Source organism: Palaemon carinicauda, chromosome 35 (assembly GCF_036898095.1).
Source record: "Palaemon carinicauda isolate YSFRI2023 chromosome 35, ASM3689809v2, whole genome shotgun sequence".
NCBI lineage: Eukaryota > Metazoa > Arthropoda > Malacostraca > Decapoda > Palaemonidae > Palaemon > Palaemon carinicauda.
In genome coordinates this window covers 49,547,803-49,565,834 of record NC_090759.1, presented here as the reverse complement: position 1 = coordinate 49,565,834, position 18,032 = coordinate 49,547,803, and the positions used below count along the sequence as shown (strand labels likewise).

General features: G+C 37.3%; 1 protein-coding gene across 4 annotated transcripts in view; it reads right to left on the bottom strand.

Annotated features, from left to right (window-relative positions):
• The window catches only part of LOC137627725 (uncharacterized), a 245,881-nt gene extending 238,726 nt beyond the window's left edge, over positions 1–7,155 (bottom strand). For all 4 annotated transcript variants that reach the window (XM_068358992.1, XM_068358994.1, XM_068358993.1 and 1 more), the window contains exons 1-4: positions 7,137–7,155; positions 6,214–6,347; positions 5,891–5,976; positions 5,459–5,563 (exon numbers count right to left, since the gene is read on the bottom strand). In XM_068358992.1, coding sequence (XP_068215093.1) covers positions 5,459–5,563; positions 5,891–5,976; positions 6,214–6,238 — 216 coding nt within the window. In that variant the 5' untranslated portion in view covers positions 6,239–6,347; positions 7,137–7,155. The remainder of the gene's footprint in view (positions 1–5,458; positions 5,564–5,890; positions 5,977–6,213; positions 6,348–7,136) is intronic.
• Between the last annotated feature and the right edge of the window lie 10,877 nt (positions 7,156–18,032).

Genomic DNA, 18,032 nt, shown 5'->3' with positions numbered 1-18,032 from the left:
CAGATGCTTTATCTAGATTTCCAGTAGACAAAGCACCAGAAGAGTATGATGACAGTATATTACTAGTTTTAGTATATGATGTACCCATTACAGCCAAGGATATTGCACATAATACCAAGAAAGACTCAATACTTATTAAGGTTTTAGAGAGTTTAATGACAGTTAGACACTTATGTGGACATGAGGTAAATTGTAAAGTCTATAAAGATATATGGAGTGAATTGAGTATAGTACAAGGTTGTATAATGAAAGAGTCAAGGGTAATTATTCCTAGTTCACAGAGGAATAAGGTTTTGTCTGAAATACATGCTGATTACCAAGGTATTGTTAGATCAAAGTCTATTGCAAGGACTTTTGTTTGTTGGCCAGGTGTAGATAGAGATATTGAATATTTGTAAGAAATTGTATGAATTGTGCTATGCAACAGAACAACCCTCAATTTGCTAGAATGCACCCGTCAGAATTACCCAGGTATCCATGGCAAAGAGTGGACATAGATTTGATTTTGCAGGTCCTTTCTTGGGGTATTTGGTTTTTATAGTTGTAGATGCTTACAATAAGTGGCCAGAAGTAATTCCAATGAAGACAACATCATCTTACGCCACAATTCAAGAATTAATGAACATTTTTTCTACACATGGAATTCCAGAAAGAACTGTAACTGATAATGGTCCACAGTTTATCTCACAGGAATTTAAAGATTTTTGTGAAGTAAATGGTATTAAACATACATTTTCAGCTACATATCACCTTCCCATGAATGGAGAGGCTGAAAGGTTTGTTCAAACATTTAAGCATAACATGAAATTCAGAAAGGCGAATTCAGATAACATTTTTTAATGTGTCAAAGCTTTTATTGTCTTACAGAACATCACACAGCACAACAAGTGTGACACAATCAAATTTGTTGATGGGGAGGAGAATTAGGTGTAAATTAGATTTGTTGTATCCAAGTTTGCATAGTGATTAAGAATAAAAAGGTTATAAGTAATTAGAAAGTCTCCCAAGAGTAAGACATTTTTCCTCTTTTTCTAAATGTCATGGTAAGATCATATAATACTTCAAAACAGTGGGTACCAGGAGAAATTGTAAAAGAGATAGCAAATTTACATTACGATGTTCAAGTTGGTTGAAATATTGTAAAATGTCATGTTGATCAATTACAGCCTTTAAATAAAAATGTTGTAGATCATGTGAACTTTAGAGAGGAGAAATTTTCAGAAGTAGTTAAATCAAATATTAACCACAATGCTCAAACATCAGATGTAGATTCAGAATCTATTCATGAACCAGTACAGAAAGAAGTTGAAGTACTTCACTATAGGATGAATAGAGGGAAGCCGCCTCAGAGATTAGATTTGTAGTTTTGTACAATGTAAAGTTAATGGGGAGGAGACTGTTATGTATTTTGTACTGAAATACTATTTGTGGTACAGGTATTATGAGTAATATTGCACGGTATTGCATTGATAGAACATGTTTTAGCATAGTTCATAGGTGTAGTAGTGTATGTTATGAAAGATTTAATCATCCATTAATTGTCCTCAAGTTAGGATGTGATTCTTCTTACTTTTGTATTGTAGTAGGATTCGATCTTTTTGAGAGCGATGCTCACTTTAGTTTTTTGTATGTATGTGTACGAGTTTTGTTTACATATTCTCACTCAAGAGCCACAAGTTGTCAAAACACAATTCAGAGCTGAGGAGCAATGCAAGCTGTTTGCAGAATAAATGTATTTTAGTAATACCAACATTTCGTTAAACCTCGACAAGAAGAATCGCCAACATCGGATGATATGTAGAACAACACTAATGAATGGATGTTATTCCATGTATACATGAATGTGCCATTTCACTTTGGATAACCAATACCATACATAAAATTAGCTTGTACGCTTTTCTTTTTTCTTGCAAGAAATGAAAGAAAATACTAACTTTCCAAGCAAAAGTATTTCATTTCTATAATGTAAAAGAAAATATTTAATTAAGAAAATATTTGTCCTATTTGTGTACTTTCTTTAGATAAATATTGATCTGTTATCAGAGATGAAATAAAACTAGTGAAGAATCAAATTTAAACAAAGTAGTACTCATAACAACCGATACAGGCACACAAAATACTTTGTATCGTTACTTGATATTTCGATAATGGGAAACTTATACTAATTGTTAGCCTATTGGAACAAAATCACTATAATGTATTTTTACTCTAAATTGATTCTGTATATTATCAATTAAAGAAAATACAGTCTCACCAAGATAAATCAATTCATTTTTATACAGGAAAATATAATTTTTCCAAGGAATATTTTTACTATTAGTATACTATTTCCGACATACATGTGATGTCATCATGGTGAAAAAAATGGTCGTGAAGTCAAACAGTCATAAGTTGCATGAGTTGTAAGTCGATGACTATCTGTATAAACTATTCACTGTTTGCAACAACCTTCCACCAATTTCATAAAACCTCATCACTTTCCACATCCACATCTCCAGATCCACCATTGCAATATACACCTCCTTACCTTTGGCAAAATATTTTGTGCATATCTGCCTAACAGTAAAAATCTGATCCAAACATCCCCTACCTATTCTAAAACCACCCTGCACTTCTAAGATTGCATCCTCTGTTTTATCCTTAATCCTATTAATTACTCTACCATAAACTTTATCATCCACACTTGTGCTTTACTTCCAGTTTTCTCTCTATATCTTTAAAACTTCTCTCTCTTCAGCACAAAAAGCATTTTCCATTCTCTCTATATGGCCAAACCACCCAAACAAATTCACATCGACTCTACATATGCCATCTTTTTGCTTCCACTTTCATCTTCACTCCTTCAATCTACCATTCACTACCCTTCCTCATGCTGCCTCCAACAATCCTCTTGACACACACAATTTTCTTTTAATAACTTTCAATCCTCCACTAGATTACCAATTTCTCTCACTTTCACCTTGACATATGCCACTTCCAACCTTTCTTGATATTCACTTTTTACCACCAGGTTTTCTTAACTCTTCACCCTTCACTACCTCCCCTTTACATCCCATATTATATTTTCCCACCCTTTTGCTAAAACTAATTTTCCTTCAACCAAAAAATGATCAAACATACCGTGAGCCATACCTCTCACTCAATACATGTACATCTTCCGAACATCCTTTTAAGTTATCAACACATCAGCCATTAATGGCCTTTCTACCACTCTTCTATTTGCCACTCTTACCCATGTATATTTGTTTAAAGCTTTCTTTTTGAAAAAAATACATCTTATTACCATCTCTTGTTCAACACACATATCTAGTAATCTCTCACTACTTTCATTTTCACCAAGTACATCATACTTCCCATGATACCTTCTACCTCTACAGCACCCACTCTGGCATTTGAGTCCCCCACCACAACTAGATAATTCCTTTTACACACCTAGTTAATTCATTCCAGAATTCATTCCACTCTTCACTTTTTTTTCAAACCTGACCCATATGCACTAACAAAAACCTAACATTCCCTACCCAACCTAACCCTTACCCACATTAACCTAGATGATACCACCTCCTATTCCACTACTTTACCTGTCATCCATTCACTTAGAAATAAACCAACACCCTCTCTTGCTCTTTCCCTTTCAATCCTAAGCACTAACTGTCCCTTCACCCTTCCCTTTTATCTTTGTATCACACAAGGCCAATACATCCATCCTTCTATTCTAAAATATCCAATCATACATCTTTTACTCTTTATCATATACTGAACCCACGCATATTCAAACACCCCAAATCTAGAGTGCGGCGAACAGTCACTCTGCCCCCACCTCCTCTTCTTTGATATCTGACAGAAAGTAACTATACAAGAGAGGGGATTCCCAATAACCTTGTCCCATCCCTTTCAGTCATCTCTTTCGACATGCAGGGATGCGTTGACGCTATTCTAATTGTTGTTATGCCCCCTTTAACATTTTGTATGTTTTAATTTTAAGTCAGCTGTAATAATTCATGAATGTTGCTAGTTTGAGTATTACGAAATATACTGTGGTTCTTAGGATTATGAAGAGTTTGACATATCCTTCCTGTCTAAGAGTCCAGTTACCAATAAAGTAAGGGAAAGTTTGTGCTGACGGATTATTGTCAGCAAGTACAGGGGAGAAAGGTTGATGACCAGTCTCCAGCCACAGGAGCCACAGTTGACTTTTCCACCAGGAGGAGTCAACTGTAGAAGCATGGAAATACAGTTTCAAACATTTTTCAAGCACATCTTCCTCCAATATCCATTTCCTTTCTGCAAAATTAGGGCTTTTGATGATACTGAAAAAGACTTCTAGGGCCTACCCGAAGACCTAGGAAAGGCCAAGCTTCCCCTGGGTCTAATGAGTCATCTGAAGTCTGCAAGGAGAAGCTTCCAGCACACAGTGCGGTGATCACCTCTAATTCCAACACCCAGAAAAACCTGTCGATATAGATCAGTTCTACTTCTTTCTGAAGCATACTCCCTGGAAACAATGAGGAAAGCTAAGTGCTAAACATTCTCTCAAGCATTGTCAAGAGTGAAGTAAAAAAAGATTTAGCCTTCCTGCTCCTCAAAGAATATGCTCACCTTCACACAACACATGGAGAAATTGCAAACAATCTTGTCCTAAAAAGTGAAGAGTTGAGTGTGCATCAATCATCAGTTTAGCCATAAACCAATGAATCACCATCCTTCCACCAGCATGCAAAATCCTACTGCTTTTCATCGCTACCAAGAGGCCAAAATCAACTATTCAAATTATAAATTATGGGTAAAGACTAAGACACCTTGGTTGGAATGCAAAAGTATGTCTGTACTCGCTGCGCCCGAACCCAAAAATGAAGTCTTTTGCAGGGAAATGGACAGGACTACTCACTCGTGCTTACCTTTAGTCATCAACTATCTGTGTGGAAACATTCCCTATTCTAGAGAACCAAAGGTTTGTATACTTGTAGGAGCAAATATTAATCAGTATAGGAGAAAAGTTTTGTATACTTGGAGAAAATATTAATCAGTAAGTTGGCTGTAACTTGCACAGTAATCAATACCTGATACCAGAAATTGAACAGTAATTACTAAAGGCTAAAACTCTAGTTAATATAAATCCATTATGGTGAGAATGAGATTAGATAGATAAATATCACTGAAAATAATAGAAACTGAATTAAGAGTGATGTTCTGCAAAGTAAACACACAGTGCACAATGATCTGTTCACAGCACTGCAAGTTCACAAAAAGTTGAGACAAGTAATTTAAACAAATTTCCATTTTATATGGCCCATACATGGTAAGGATACCTCCTTCTGTCTAGCAGATAAACTGGAGACCTAGCAAATATTCATAATAAAAATGCAGACATTAGGGAGGTTATAATGAAGCAAAAATCAGTACAATAAAAAATCCATTTGAGAAAAACAAGAAAGAATAGGCTGTAAGATATATTTACCTGAACCCCATTCTCATCATCAGTTCTTCCTTCAGAATAAAAGTGTTTCTTGTCTACAGAAACACGGACCTTTACATTATGAAAACGAGTGCTCACTTCTCCTGCCTAAAAAGAACAGCGCTCTATATAAAAAGATATGTTCAACTTAATATTTTTAAAATAAGCACAAATTTTGAACTATTAATAAACTAACAAATTTTGAACTATTAATAAACTAACAAATTTTGAACTATTAATAAACTAACAAATTTTGAACTATTAATAAACTACAGAAATTTAATAAACTAAGAAAAATTTAATCAGAAACCATTTGAAGTTTCCATACGATAAAATTTGGTACTGTAATCATTTTAGTTTACTTCCATGAGTCAAATATTTTTACAATAAAGATAAGTAATAAATTTTCTTTGAAAAAATGAACATCTAACTTACTGCAATATTGATACTTTCATCTTCGTACTGGAAGTCATTAGATGCAGCTGTTGCAAAACCCTGAGGTTCATAGTCTGAAGGAGTAACTGAAATTAAAAAAAAAAAAAAAATGATTCCACTACATACAAATAAGCAGTCTACTTTTCCTGTAATCTACCAAAATAATCTTTTAGTGTGGTTCAAGACATCTCTGTAATTCATTGATAAAATTTTTAAAACAATTTGAAAAAAAATAAAACATTAGACAACTAGAGAAAACATATTCAACTCAATCTCATGTTTTCAGTAATAAAAGAATTCTCAAAAAAAAAGAAGTCGCTTACCATCATCATAATACCTGAGTCTCATCCCAAGATGCACCTTCTTAGGAAGAGACTTCAAAGATTGTGTTAAAAGAAAAATTGTCCTCAACAATTTCCTTGTGGGTTTCCGTATATCAAACTTAAGTTCAGGTTTTCTGTTGGAGTTTAAAAGAAAATACAATAACTTTACAGTGGAAGTTTCATAAACAAAACTTGTTTCTCAGCACAGCAAATTGAATTTCTAGTTGGCTTCATTTAAGACATATGAAGGAAAAAATACACTAGGTACAGGTTACTTTGGGCAATTTTGCCTTGTGTGGCATAAGAAACCGAATAAAAAACCATTTTGTGTGCTTGAGAAACAGTTACTAGCTAAGCTACAACCCTAGTTGGAAAAGCACGATGCTAAAAGCCCAGGGGCTCCAACAGGGAAAATAGCTCAGTGAGGAAAGGGAACAAGGAAAAATAAAATACTATAAGAAGAGCAACAATATTAAAATAACACTTTATAAACTTGAAAAATTTAACAAAACAAGAGGATGAGAAATAAGATATAAGATAGAACAGTGTGCCCGAGAGTACCTTCAAGCAAGAGAACTCTAACCCAAGACAGTGGAAGACCATGGTACAGAGGGTATGGCACTAGCCAAGATTAGAGAACAATGGTTTGATTTTGGAGTGTCCTTCTCTTAGAAGAGCTGCTTACCATAGCTAAAGAGTCTCTTCTACCTTTACAAAGAGGAAAGTGGCCACTGAACAATTACAGTGCAGTAAGAAGAATTGTTTGGTAATCTCAGTGTTGTCAGGTGTATGAGGACAGAGGAGCATATGTAAAGAATAAGCCAGACTATTTGGTGTGCGAGTGTATAGGCAAAGGGGAAATGAACCGTAACCAGAGAGAAGGATCCAATGTAGTACGATCTGCCGGTCAAAAGACCCCATACCTCTCTAGTGGTAGTATCTAAACAGGTGGCTGGTGCCCTGGCCAACCTATTACCCCACTGCATTGGAGCAATTATTCCACTCTTAAGAACAATTCAGTCACCTGCCATATCCTGAAAATACTTATTAATTTAAGACAGTAAACGGTAAAATCATCATACACTGGTGGAACACTTTTTATCCTATACACAAGGATAGTTCGCCTGGAATTTTCTACAAGGAAATACATTTCATAATCAAAACGGTAACAAAAGTGAGAGGAGTGGCAGGAGATCCTTGTACGATAAACAAAAATTGTAATAATGAATTATTTTTATATTCTTTTAGATCACAATGCTTATATCTACAAAGCACAAGCTTTTGAAAATAAAAAAGAATATTTACTAAACCTCTCCTCTGGGGATTACCAGTGTAGAACGCCAAACCCGGGAATAGGCACCCGGAGGGTTCCTTATATCTGGTTAAGGACAAGCCCCACCTCTTGGTCCTCATTACTTGAAGTCAACAGCGACCTCATATTTACTCCATGAGGTAAGACCCAGAATTGGGGGTTTGGGTACCATGAGCAGATCCAAGATGAATTTTCTGTTAGACTGACATCTGAAGTGTTAGAAATCCCTTGATGAACTTCTCGAGATTGATAGCTTAATACTCATATAAGAATGCATTAAAATGGCTGTAACTACTGACAGAAATTATACAGAAAGGTCTAACAAAGTTTAATGGGTTTGTAATGAAAGTCCATACACTTTCATAAGCAATTTTCTATACTGTACTTTGCACTTAGATCAGAAATAACATAAATGTAAAGACGACATTTTTGACATTTTCAGTATAGACTTCACAAAGTTTTTCATAACTTGTTAAAATAACATTGGCCAATTTTTCACCTTTGGGAACCCCTAGCATATTCTATATCTTTAAAACAGTCTACTATACTTGTGTCATTAATGCATTCTCAGAATTCCACGAACTGCATTAATGAAACATGTCTTTTCAGCAAATACTCTAGCTCAGTAATATGCCAATATACACTTCATGCAAAATGCACATTTATTTCTCTATATAAAATACTAATATATTTTCTTTGTGCATGTATATAAATTTAAAGGTAGTAGGTTGGCCAAGGCCCCATTCACCCATTGAGATACTACAGCTACAGAGTTATGGGGTCTTTTGACAGGCCAGACAGTACAGTACTACATTGGATCCTTCTCTCTGGTTACGGTTCATTTTCCCTTTGCTCATAGGCACGCACAGAATAGTCTGGCCTATTCTTTACACATTCTCCTCTGTCTTCAGTCACCTGACAACACCAAGATTATCAAACAATTCTTCTTCACCCAAGGGGTTACTGCACTAATTGTTCAGTGGCCCCTTTCCTCTTGGTAAGGGTAGAAGAGACTCTTTTTCTATGGTACGCAACTCTCCTAGGACACTCCAACATCAAACCATTGTTCTCTAGTCTTGGGTAGTGCCATAGCCTCTGTACCACTGTCATTCACTTTCTTGGGTCAAAGTTGTCTTGCATGAGGGTACACTTGGGCACACTATTTTATCTAATATCTCTTCATCTTGTTTTGTTTAAGTTTTTATAGTTTATTTAGGAGATATTCATTTTAATGTTGTTACTCTTCTTAAAATATTTTATTTTTCCTTGTTTCCTTTCCTCACTGGGCTGTTTTCCCTGTTGGAGCCCCTAGGCTTATAGCATCCTGCTTTTCCAACTAGGGGTGTAGCTTAGCAAGTAATAATAATAATAATAATAATAATAATAATACTACAGGAATACACTAAGATAAAAATCAAACTGTCCTAGAAATTATACATATTAATTAATGATTCACATCCCTGGATGTGTGTTCTGAGAATAGAATTAATATGACTGTGTTGTAATCGTAGCTGTATTTATTTCAGATTCCTATGGTCCAATATAGCAGAGCAACCAATAAAGAGAAAAAGATGTTGGTAGCTGAACAATATGCGGATAAGTATTACTTTTGGATAAGCTTGTATAGCGAAAGTACAGTACACAGACTCTTGACAAACACTTTATCAAGTAACACAGACAAAAAATGTTGACTATCACCAAACTATACGTGGGCAACCAGACAGTTCCAAATATACTGTATCCTCAAAAATGTCATACTAACTTCACACACAGGAAACATCTGACAAAATAAGTCAATAAAGGTGTCTGTTGAGCATATACAGTTGGAAAAAAGACAATCGCAACACCAGTTGTACAGGTATCTTAAGAGTCTTATTCCTATGGCATGTGCTCCTAAGAAAACAAGAGTGAACCAGCAAGTGAATACTTGTGATGCTTTGGATAGGCCGAAACATAGCATCTTACTTATTTACTTTAAGGGCTGTTTTTCTGGTCCTATATAGCAGGGGAACCCTACTCTCTACAGGACCTCAACAGTCATTTCATCATGTTTATTCGATAGCATTAATCATTTCAAACTGCACATTCCTCGTTTAATGTCAAATCCACACTATCTAAGCATTTTGAGAACAATAAAGTCTCAAGTGTCCTCTTGAAAGTCTTAATATCTTTAGTCTTTAGAATGTTTAATGGGAGCTTATTGTATAGTCTCAGGGCCGTATATTTTAAGGTTCTAAAGCCCACAGTAGACATATATCTCATTTAAGGCCGGTGTGCAATTATATGTGGGTATAAGACGAAAAACAAAATCTTGAAAAAATTCATTGAGCTTCGTATGACAATAGAGAATGTGTATACAAAATATTTTGTCAAAATTCCTCTTATTTATATAGTTACAAGGTAATTAGTAAAAGTAACTCAATAAATCGAAAACATTAATCCCTACAAGAAAATACAGTATTTCTTCTGTTACTGTATATTTTGATAATCATTACATTTTAATATAAAACAAAGTGTGAGCAATTACATCTGTATAGATTCCACGAGTTGCAAGACAAAGTATTTCACAGTAATTACATCTTCGGCCTTCAGTGCTAGCACAAACCTCAGAGAGAGTACACATTTTAGTTTCACCTTCAACATTCACTCACTTTTACATGTTTTTCTTGGTTTCGGCAAGAATTTCATCATGCCAAAGAGGAAAAGACAATTTTAACAACTAGCTAACATAAGGAATTAACTCTAATATGAGTTCAGAAGTGGGTATTATCGGCGATATTAGCGGAATTAGTGGAGAGGGATGATGAAGGAGCGACCGTCTCGTCTAAAGATGCAAGATATTGAGCAAAGGTATCTTCATTTATAATTGAATTATGTTAAACAACATTTTTTTGATTTATCAATATCCAAAAAGGAACATATATTTCACAATAATCATGATTTATTAATATTGTCTTTGTAAAAATACAAAAAAAAACTTTGAACGCCCGTATCTCAAAACTTTACTTATTGACCGTCAAATTCTGTCTTCTCCCTTAGTTTTGAAGATATGCATAAGAGGAAAAGACAATTTCAACATCTCGCTAACATAAGGAAGAAAAAAGTTCAATCTAATAAGAGCTCAGAAGTGGGTAATATTGGCGTTATTAGTAGAGTTAGTGAAAGAGAGAGATGATGGAGCGACCGTCTTGCCTAAAGAAGCAAGACATTGAGCAAAGGGATCCTAATTTATGATTAAATTATGATAAATAACATTGCTTTGGTTTATTAAAATCCCCAAAAGAACATTAAAACATAAAATTCATAATTATGATTTATCAATATTTTCTTTGTAAAAATACAAAGAAAAACTTTAAATGACATACCTTAAAAATTATACTCAATGACCTTCAAATTCTATCGTCTCCCTTAGTTTCAAAGATATAGCATTGAAAATTGGAATATAACATTATAACACAATCAAATACAGTCATTTTTACCCATTTTTATTTCATTTTTTTTTTCTTAGTTTTTTCCATGATTCATAGGTTTTTTTTTTTACCATAATGGTAAAATTCATATCTACCAAAAAAAAAAATTACTTTTAGAAAAAAACTCTACTTTATTGGAGGTCCACATCAGGTCTATAAAGGTAGTAATCCAAGGTCTTCACATCAAGTATCAAGGGAGGACAAATTCTATCGTCTCCCTTAGTTTCAAAGATATAGCATTGAAAATTGGAATATAACATTATAACACAATCAAATAGAGCCATTTTTACCTATTTTTCTTTCATATTTTTTTCTTAGTTTTTTCCATGATTCATAGTTTTTTTTTACCATAATGGTAAAATTCATATCTACCAAAAAAGAATTACTTTTAGAAAAAAAAACTACTTTATTGGAGGTCTACATCAGGTCTATAACGGTAGTAATCCAAGGTCTTCACATCAAGTATCAAGGGAGGAGGTAGAATTTCAAAACATGACATACAGATGATTTGTATTTTTCTCTAATACAAACCTAGAATTATTTATTTGGATTATCTTCCAGCAAAGTTGGAAGGTAGCCATTAGACTTAAAGTGTGAGATGGCAACCCTGCCTAACCGCTTGAACGGGTAGGCTGGAGGAGGGGTACCCAGCACCTCCATATATATTCTCACAGCTGTGAGGTGTTACATTTGATTGCTGACAAAACTTCTAAGGGACAGGTGATAGCGGGCCAATTTATATAAATAACGCCAGGTTTGTACTAGGGAAAAATACAAATCGTCTCCGAATTTGTCATTTGTTCCCATACTAACAAACCCTCTGTTATTCATTTGGATGACTCACTCTTAGGTGGATGGAAGTCCTAAGTCTGGCATGGATATTGACCCGGTTTTACCTAGTACAGTATATGACTGTACAAAGTGAGTATAATAGTGACCTGAGAAATTCAGTGTTATGAGAGTTTGCAGTCTTGTATAAATATATTCTGAATTTATATACTGTATATGAAAAACAAGACATTTCCCATTGCTTACCTCACAGAAAGCAATGGGGACCTGCACAGTATATGAATTTATGAATTATACTAGGCTACACAAGAGAAGTGATAATTACCTGGAGCAAGTCTTGCCGACAAGACTAGACCCAAGCTCTAGTCGAGTCTCTTAATGAAATAAGTCCGACTACAAGTATGCATGAAAGTGGGGAGAAGCCATCTATTCCTTTCCAAAAAAACATTCCTTGCAAAAGGGAATCGAACAGGAGACATCAGTCCTTCTGTCAAAAAGATCACTGCTTATCATTGATATTCATTCAGCTTCCAGGTGGAAGACTTCCAAAACAGAGGCCGTAGAAGGAATTATCCTGCAGAAAGGGGGGAGTCTATAAAATCCAAACTCGTGGACAGAATACCCCGAAGGGGAGACCACATAGGAGCAGGAAGTGTTATTCCGTAAAAAGGAAACCGACTAATCACTGTCATTACCCCCGGCATTTTCCTGAAGAAAGAAGGTACCTACTAGGGGATTGAGAGACGGTACGAGGGGGCTGGGAACACCCCCTCCTGAATTAAAATCCTGTGAGACATCAAAGAGGTGGAGCTGGGGGGAGAGTGACTGCTCCCCGCACTCTAGTTTTGGGGTGTTTGAATGTGAGTGGATGTAGTACGATAGAGAGTAACAGATGTGAGATTGGAGGTATGTTTAGGAATAGAAGGATGGATATATTGGCTTTGTGTGAGAAAGATAAAAGGGAAAGGTGAAGTGATGTTTGGTGAAAGGGTAGAGTGCCTGGGATTGAAAGGGGAAGAGCAAGAGAAGGTGTGGCCTTATTGCTGAGTGAATGGATGACAGGTAAAGTAGTGGAATAGAAGGAGATATCATTTAGGTTAACGTGGGTAAGGGTTAGGTTGGGTAGGGAATGTTGGGCTTTTGTCAGTACGTATGGGACAGGTTGTGAAAAAAGTGAAGAAGAGCGGGCTGAGTTCTGGAATGAATTGACTTGGTGTGTAGGACTGGGTAGAAGGAATTATGTAGTTGTTATGGGTGACTTAAATGCTAGAGTGGGAGCCGGAGAGGTAGAAGGTGTCATTGGGAAGTATGGCGTACCAGGTGAAAATGAGTGGTGAGAGACTGGTAGATATGTGTGTTGAGCAAGAGATGGTGATAAGTTCTAGATTATTCAAAAAGAACGATAAAAACAAGTATACATGGGTAAGAGTGGCAAATGGAAGAGTGGTAGAAAGGGCGTTAATGGATTATGTGTTGATAGCCAAAAGAATGTTTGGAAGATTGAACGACGTGCACGTATTTAGGGGTATAGCTAACGGTATGTCTGATCATTTTTTGGTGGAAGGAAAATTAGAAAACTAGTTGTAGCAAATGAAGGGGGGAATAGAGTAGGTGGATGTAAAAGGGAGCTAGTGAGGGTTGAAGAGCTAACAAAACGGGGGTAAAAAGTAAATATCAAGAAAAGCTGAAAATGGCATATGACGAAGTGAAAGTAAGAGAAACAGGTAATTTAGAGGAGCAGTGGAAGTTAGTAAAAGAAATCTTTGTTGTGATTGCAAGTGATGTGTGTGAAAGAAGTTTGTTGGAGGCAGCATGAGGAAGGGCAGTGAATGGTGGAATAAAGGAGTGAAGGTAAAAGTGGAAGAGAAAAAGAGGGCTTTTGAAGAATGGCTTCAGAGTAATAGTGTAGAGAAGTATGAAAGATATAGAGAGAAAAATGTGGAAGTAAAGCGCATGGTAAGTAAGGCAAAGAGGGCAGCTGACCTGAGGTGGGGTCAGGGATTGGGTCATTCATATGAAGAGAATAAGACGTAGTTTTGGAAAGAAGTGAAGAGAGTAAGGAAGGTTGGTTCAAGAATTGAAGAGACAATGAAAGATGGAAATGGAAGGTTGTTAAAAGGAGAGGAGGCAAGGAAAAGGTGGGCGGAGTATTTTGAAAGTACTGAATGTTGAGGATAATAGGGAGGCAGATATAATTGCTGTTGCAGGTGTTGAGGTGCCGGTGATGGGAGATGAGAATGAGAGAGGGATTACAAGAGAGGAAGTGAGGAGAGAACTAGATGTAACGAGTAGGAAAAGCGTCTGGTATGGATGGTGTGAGAGCTGAGATGTTGAAGGAAGGGGGTGTGACTTTACTTGAATGCTTGGTGAGATTGTTTAATATGTGTTTTGTGTTGTCAATGGTATCAGTAGATTGGGTTTGTGCATGTATTGTACCACTATACAAGGGTAAGGAAGATGTGCATGAGTGTTGTAATCTAACGGGTATTAGTACTGATTAATAGGATTAAGGATAAAACAGAGAATGCAATCTTAGAAGTACAGGGAGGTTTTAGAAGAGGTAGGGGTTGTATGAATCTGATTTTTAAAGTAAATCAGATATGCGAGAAATATTTAGCAAAAGGTAAGGATGTGTATGATGCGTTTATGGATCTGGAGAAAGCATATGATAGAGTTGATAGGGAAGCAATGTGGAATGTGATGAGGTTATATGGAGTTGGTGGAAGGTTGTTGCAAGCAGTGAAAAGTTTCTACAAAGGTAGTAAAGCATGTGTTAGGATAGGAAATGAAGTGAGCGATTGGTTTCCAGTGAGAGTGGGACTGAGACAAGGATGTGTGATGTCACTGTGGTTGTTTAACTTGTATGTTGACGGAGTGGTGAGAGAGGTGAATGCTCGAGTGCTTGGACGAGGATTGAAACTGGTAGACAAAAATTACCATGAATGGGAGGTAAATCAGTTGTTGTTTGCGGATGATACAGTACTGGTTGCAGATGTGGAAGAGAAGCTTGGCCGATTAGTGGCAGAATTTAGAAGGGTGTGTGAGAGAAGATAGTTGAGAGTTAATGTGGGTAGGAGTAAGATTATGAGATGTACGAGAAGGGAAGGTGGTACGAGGTTGAATGTCATGTTGAATAGAGAGTTACTTGAGGAGGTGGATCAGTTTAAGTACTTGGGGTCTGTTGTTGCAACAAATGGTGGAGTGGAAGCAGATGTACGTCGGAGAGTGAATGAAGGATGCAAAGTGTTGGGGGCAGTTAAGGGAGTAGTAAAAAAATTATATTTTCATAATAAAATAGATTTTTGAACATACTTACCCGCTGGTTATATAACAATGGCTTTTCTGGGTCGACCTGTGACGGCTGGTGAAAAGGGTCCTTCTTTACACTTTTCTGATATAAATCTTCCAAATATACCAGAGAAAGATAAAAGCATGGAATGCAGAGGTTACTACCCTCGCGCGAGCACCTTGTGGGTGTCGTGTATACATCAGGGGCGTGTGAAAACCACTATTCACAGGCTGTCTTCCATTTAGATAATTCCTTCATCAAAGGGAAGGGCCGTAACAGAGGCCCTAGAAACCACACTTGGACCACGCCACTGACATCTAACACGATCGCCCTCTAGGACATCCTTCTGTTTTGGACTTGCTGGCTTAGTCGTTTTTCTTTGTGCTCTTGGTGTTTTGTCCCGTTTTTGGCTTAATTCATCATGACTGACGCTGCTACTTCACCTTTACCAATGTTAAGTACCATAGTTTGTTTTGACAGCTTTTTTCAGTACCGGGCATTTGTTCTCTTTCCAGTAATGTGGATTTTAATTTTGGATCGGCTTGGCCTTTCTCGGTGGCGGCAGCCATTATGGCGTTGTTCGCTTCGCTGGTATTTCAAGTTAATATTGCCCATCTGGTACTCTGTCATCTAGGTTGTATCATTTACAATTTGTGACCATTATTTTTATCATTATATTATTATTGTTTTACTATGGACGAACGAAGAATAACGTTCTTGGCTTTATTATAGTTTAAGTACCCGCCTCGGGAAGGCGATCGTTTGTAGACTCTATCTTTTTATTTATTTATTTCGCAGTCGTTATTCTTCGTTCATGGTTATTACAATTTTTATTATTATTCTTATATCATATTATTGTGTGCTTTTGGTTCTTTATAGTGTAACCATGAGAGCGTGAGCATGGAGTTCTCGTTTTCTGTTACTACAGTTACGAGTTACCCTTTCTCTCGTTTTCTTTCTTAATCTCGAGTAAGAGGGGTGGATTTCCCGTTTTCCGTTTTATACGATCACGAGTTATCCCTCCCCCCTCTCTTTCTATGGGTTTATGATATTTAAGTTTTAATTATGTGGTTACTGTTAATATAGCTAGCATTTTTTATAGGTCCCGTTCGTGTATGAGTCATTATTTTGGGCCCGCTTTATACAGCCACCCATAGTTCCGTCCTCTCCCCGCTCCGCCTTGGGAGTAGGATCGGAACGTTCATCCTCTCCGCCTTGAGTTCTACTCCGCTATAAGAGATACTCATTGAGTTGGAAACTAGTCAGATATTTGGAGTGCAACGGTGAACACCTGCACTCGGACTCCGGCTTCGGCCTTATGCACACGAACCTTCTATCATGATTAATCACAATTTCATTATTACGGACCTTTTTTCACCGGATCTCCGGCTTCACCGGAGATCACACAGACGATCAGCATTGAGGTTATCATTATCTTACCGCTGATGTTTATAGTTACATGTTACTTGGTTACAGACCTGTCACTGCATCCTCGGCTCGTCCGCGAATCCGCAGTGTACATTTGTTTATTCTGATTTGTCTGTAATATATTAACTTGTAGATCTAGCTATCAATTATAGAACCATGTTATTCACACATGATTAAATGGGGTTGGTTTCGACCTGGCCTTTCATTAGAAGGGGCTAGCGTTCGATCCCGAGTATGAAGTAGAAATTTATTTCTATTTGAACACGATGTTGTGTTTGATATTTATCCATATATATACATATATATAATTAAATATATGCATAAATATATACATATATATTATATACATGTACAAATATATACATATACATATATATTATAGTTTTCTAGATACTTTGGTTGATCCCAGCCTGTGAATAGGATCACTGACCAGAGTCTCAAGGAACATCCAGACTTATGTCTCCTTTCTTTTACAAAAGGTCCGCTGCGCTGCCAAGAGCTGCCCCGCTGCCTTTAATGATCCCCTGGGCCAAGACCTATGCCGGTCTTATGCGCATTGCGCCATACCCTTCTCTCGGGAACCAGGACAAGCCCTCCACATGGTATGGTTCCCGGAGTCATGCACGCTCTGCTACGAGCTGACCTCCCTACTCCTGAACGATGATGTAAGTTGGTTCTAATTTGTTCCTTTGGTATTCTTTGGCGATGATTTAATTGGTTCTTTATGTATGTATACATCGCTTATTGCGGAGAACGGTCTTCTCCTTCATCACTAATCCCCTCACCTCTTTCACGCTGATGATGAATCTCTCCGGGCTGCAAGAGCTGCTCTCCGCCCTTGGGTGTCAAGCTTTGGAAGGAATGCTCCGTCTGGCGCACCCTATCTCCTCGACGGAGACATGGCCTCTCGCCTGTTCCCGGGCTCTACTACTGCGGCAGTTCTAACGGAGACAGCGGCCCCATTAATTGAGGCGGTTAGAGCAACCATCCCAACGGAAGAGGAAGATTTATTGGCGGGGGACGTGTCCTCTCTAGAGTTGGACGTCGAACCCATGGACGAGCAGGTAGGTGGTGATGAGTTTTAAGCCTTCAGCTTTGCCATTATCTGCGTCACCGGTCCCTGGACCCTCAAAGGATCTTGATGCTCATATTAATTTGCATAAAACCGTGACGGCTAAAAATACGAAGTCCGCTAAGTCCAGGGCTTCGTCAGGGGGTCGTGCTCAGGATCCCTCCTTCCCCACCGACCTGATCAGGGATATGGTTAAAGAGCAGATACAACAGCAGATACAACACATTCTAGGGCAAGCCAAGGAGCTATGACAGAGCTCAAAGATATGGTGGCGAATCTGATCCGTTCAGGAACTCAGATGACTCACCCTTCAGCCCCAGACGCATCGAAGTTAACCCCCTTCGATAAAAACAACCCATGGAGGTTTGCCTTACATGCTCCATATATAGATGGTACCATAACTCTGTATGGTATAGGCGTCCGCCCTCTAGAGGACCTAGAATTTACCCTCCGGGACTA